We start from the raw sequence: 3565 nt of genomic DNA, 5'->3' as shown, positions 1-3565 counted from the left end.
ACAGTATTTTTACCTCGCCTCACTTGGTTTTGAAGATCAATATGACTCAGAAAAATAGGGAATGGACATTTGTTGAGTTTCTGCAAGGCCAAGTATTATGCAAACTGCCACGTTTAGCCCTCATTCCATGGTGTTCTTAGAATGCCCCTTTCACAGATTCTTAAACTCACAAAGTGACTTTTTCTTGCATAGCCAGTGAGTAGCAGAGGAGGATTTAAATTGAGTACTTCAAAGTGGATTTTTTTTTTTTTTGTCAGACACTCCCTTTGGGCTATTGGCTGGAACTGTTCTTCAGCCAAACTCTAGCCCCAGAACAGCTGTTTCCTGAATTTCTCTACCCTTGAGAATTCTCCCTTTCAAGTTCCTTTTTCCAGCACACCATGCTCTGCTCTGCTTCCGCCTTGATTGCTTCAGAAATGAAATGCAGCAAACATCTGAGTGGTGCAGGGAGATGAGCACTGGAAGTCAATACACTCGGATTCTTGTCCTGGCTCTGCCACTAACTAACTGTGGGCTTGGGCAAGTCCCTTGTCTTCTTGATGCTTTAGCTTCCTTTTGAATAAAATGGGTAAATGCTTTCTGACTGACAGGCCCTTGTCCAGTTCTCCCTTCCTGTCTTCCAGCAGGCTCTCCGTGGAGGCCCAGACCCCTCTGCTCCCCATGGGCAGCTGCCAGGCAGGGCACAACCTGCATCTCTGTCTGGCCCATCACCCACCTCTGGTCTGTGCTACTTTGATCTTGCTGCTTCTTGGCCTTTCAGGCCTGGGCCTTGGTGGCTTCCTCCTCACTCACAGGACTGGCCTACGCAGCCCTGACATCCCACAGGTGAGTACCCTCCTGCTCATCCTTCCCATGAAGGCCTGCTCTTGATGCTAATTTCTCACTTCTCTCCTACCTTCCTTTTTGCACACAGGACTGGGTCTCCTTCTTGAGATCTTTTGGCCAGCTGACCCTGTGTCCCGTGACTGGGACAGTTACAGGGAAGTGGCATGGGTCTCATATCGTGGGCTTGCTGACCACCTTGAACTTTGGAGATGGTCCAGACAGGAACAAGACCCAGACATTCCAAGCCACGGTCCTCGGTAGTCAGATGGGATTGAAAGGTGAGATCAAGGAGGATGGTGGGGTTGGACATCAAAACACGCAGGGGTGGGCCCTGCCTCTGACCTCACCAACCTGATGACCTTGGGCACACCACTGGGCCACAGTTACTTCTGCTATAATAAATATTACAACATGATGCCCACTATGTTAGTTCTATATAAATGTTTTCTCTCTCCTCTTCCAGCTCTGAGGTTCTTTGATTCTATCCTTAAAAGTATGATGAGATGGGCTAGATTTGACCTTTTGCTCTTTCTTCATCCCTGCACCTTCTCATAGAGTCACCTTGTTTTTCCTCAGGGATGTCTGAGAAGCATGTTCTATTCAGTTAAACTCTTGTCTTTAGTGCCTGCCATGCGCTTAGCACAGCACTATGTGTTATGGAGGATACAGAAAAAATTGGACATTATCCATTCCCAAAGCACTTAGAGTCTTCTGGGAATATGATGAGTGAGAATTAGTGGGTTCCATTAATTCCTGTGTGAAATTTGGCTTCAGGTTCCTTATCTAAAAAATTAGGAGATGAAGAGGGAGGAAAGACGGGTGAATTCTCTGACTTCTAAGGTCCTTTTCAATACTATCATTCTAAGATTCTTCTATGAATCACATATATGTGGGGGGGGGTATGTCTCTGTGTTTCCAGGTATACGTGTGTGTGATCAAAGAGCAGGAATAAAGGAATGTATCTAATTTATAACAGCATTACTAATATATGATTCACATTCACCCATTTAAAATGTACAATTAAATGGCTTTTTATATATTCACAAAAATGTGAACCATCATCACAATCAATTTTAGAACATTTTCATTACCAGACAAAGAAATGCTGTACCCATTAGCAGTCACTTGCCTTTTTCTTCTAACCTCCCAGCTCTAGGCACCACTAATCTACTTCCTATCTCTGTAGATTTACTTATTCTGGACATTTCATATAATATGTAGTCTTTTGTGACTGGCTTCTTTTACTTAGCATGTTTTCAAGGTTCATCTATGTTGTCGCACATATCAGTCCTTTGTTTCTTTTTATTGCTTAATAGTATTCACTGTATAGTCCACATTTTATTTGCCCATTCATCATTCGATTGATGTTTGAATTGTTTCCATTTTTTGGCTGTTATGAACACTAATGTACAAGTTTATATGTGATCATGTTTTCATTTCTCTTGGGTGTATAACTAGGAGTGGAATTGCTAGGTCATATAGTAACTATGTTTCATCTTTTGAGGGACTGCCAGACTGTTTTCAAAGTGGCTATACCATTTTATATTCCCACCAGCAATATATGAGAGTTCCAGTTTCTCCTCATCCTTACCAACACTTGCTATTATTTGTCTTTATGATTATAGCTATCCTAGTAAGTGTGAAGTGGTACCTCACTGTGATTCTTATTTGCATTTTCTTGATGGTTAATGATATTGAGCATTTTTTATGTACCTATGGCCATTTGTATTATCTTCTTTGGAGAAATGTATATTCAGATTCTTTGCCCATTTTTAAAATTGGGTAAATTTGTCTTTTAATTATTGAGTTGTAAGAGTTCTTTATATTTTCTAAATATGACTCTTATCTGATGTATGATTTGCAAATATTCTCTGTTATTTCCTGGGTTCTTCTCACTTTGTTGATGGTATGCTTTGAAGCACAAACATATTTAATTTAGGTGAAGTCTTAAATTATCTATTTGTTTCTTTTGTTGCTTGTGATTTTAGTATCATATCTAAGAAGACTTTGTGAACCCAAGGTTACTAAGATTTACTTCTATATTTTCTAAGAATTTTATAATTTTAGCTTTTACATTTAAGTCTACATACATTTGAGTTAATTTTTGTGTATGGTGTGAGGACAGGGTCCAATTTCATTCTCTTGCAGATAGCTATTCAGTTGTCCCATTATGTTTTGTTGAAAAGACTTCTTTCCTCATTGAATAGTCTCGGCACCTTTACTAAAAATCAATTGACCATAGATATATGGATTTCTTTCTGATTGTCAGTTCCATTCCATTGATTTGTGTGTTTATCCTTATGCTTGTACCACACTGTTTTGATTACTGTAGCTTTGGAGTAAGTTTTGAAATCAGAAAATATAAGTCCTCTAACTTTGTTCTTTTTTAAGATTGGGCTATTCTGGATCATTTGAATTTCCATATGAATTTTAGAATCAGCTTGTCGATTTCTGCTTTTGCAAAGAAGCCTTGTTTTTTGTTTATTTATTTATTTATTTATTTATTTATTTATTTATACACACACACACATACATATATATATAATGGTTAGAAACAAAGTAATAACATCAAAAATTATTTTATTTTGGACAAAATAAAAAATGAGCACTATGTACCAAGCATGGGAAATACAGTGCTCTGTAAGACATGGGCCATCACCTCAAGTTGTTCACAGTCTAGAAAAGATACAGATGCGAACAGAAGAAAATACCTTTCAATGTGTGAAGTGAAACACAACAA

The 3565-nt window shown here is 38.7% G+C and overlaps 1 protein-coding gene across 4 annotated transcripts in view; it reads left to right on the top strand.

Moving 5' to 3' along the window:
• Nucleotides 1–3565, top strand: part of TMEM219 (transmembrane protein 219) — a 14804-nt gene that overhangs the window by 535 nt on the left and 10704 nt on the right. Inside the window, exons 2-3 of one of the 4 annotated variants that reach the window (XM_025048266.1) lie at nucleotides 620–825; nucleotides 914–1103. In XM_025048266.1, coding sequence (XP_024904034.1) covers nucleotides 661–825; nucleotides 914–1103 — 355 coding nt within the window. In that variant the 5' untranslated portion in view covers nucleotides 620–660. Of the gene's footprint in view, nucleotides 1–605; nucleotides 826–913; nucleotides 1104–3565 lie in introns of those variants that run through there. The other 3 variants (XM_006914095.3, XM_006914094.3, XM_025048265.1) reach the window with 3 other exon arrangements.

Source organism: Pteropus alecto, unplaced genomic scaffold (genome assembly GCF_000325575.1).
Source record: "Pteropus alecto unplaced genomic scaffold, ASM32557v1 scaffold44, whole genome shotgun sequence".
Classification (NCBI taxonomy): Eukaryota; Metazoa; Chordata; class Mammalia; order Chiroptera; family Pteropodidae; genus Pteropus; species Pteropus alecto.
This window is presented reverse-complemented; position numbering and strand designations above follow the sequence as displayed.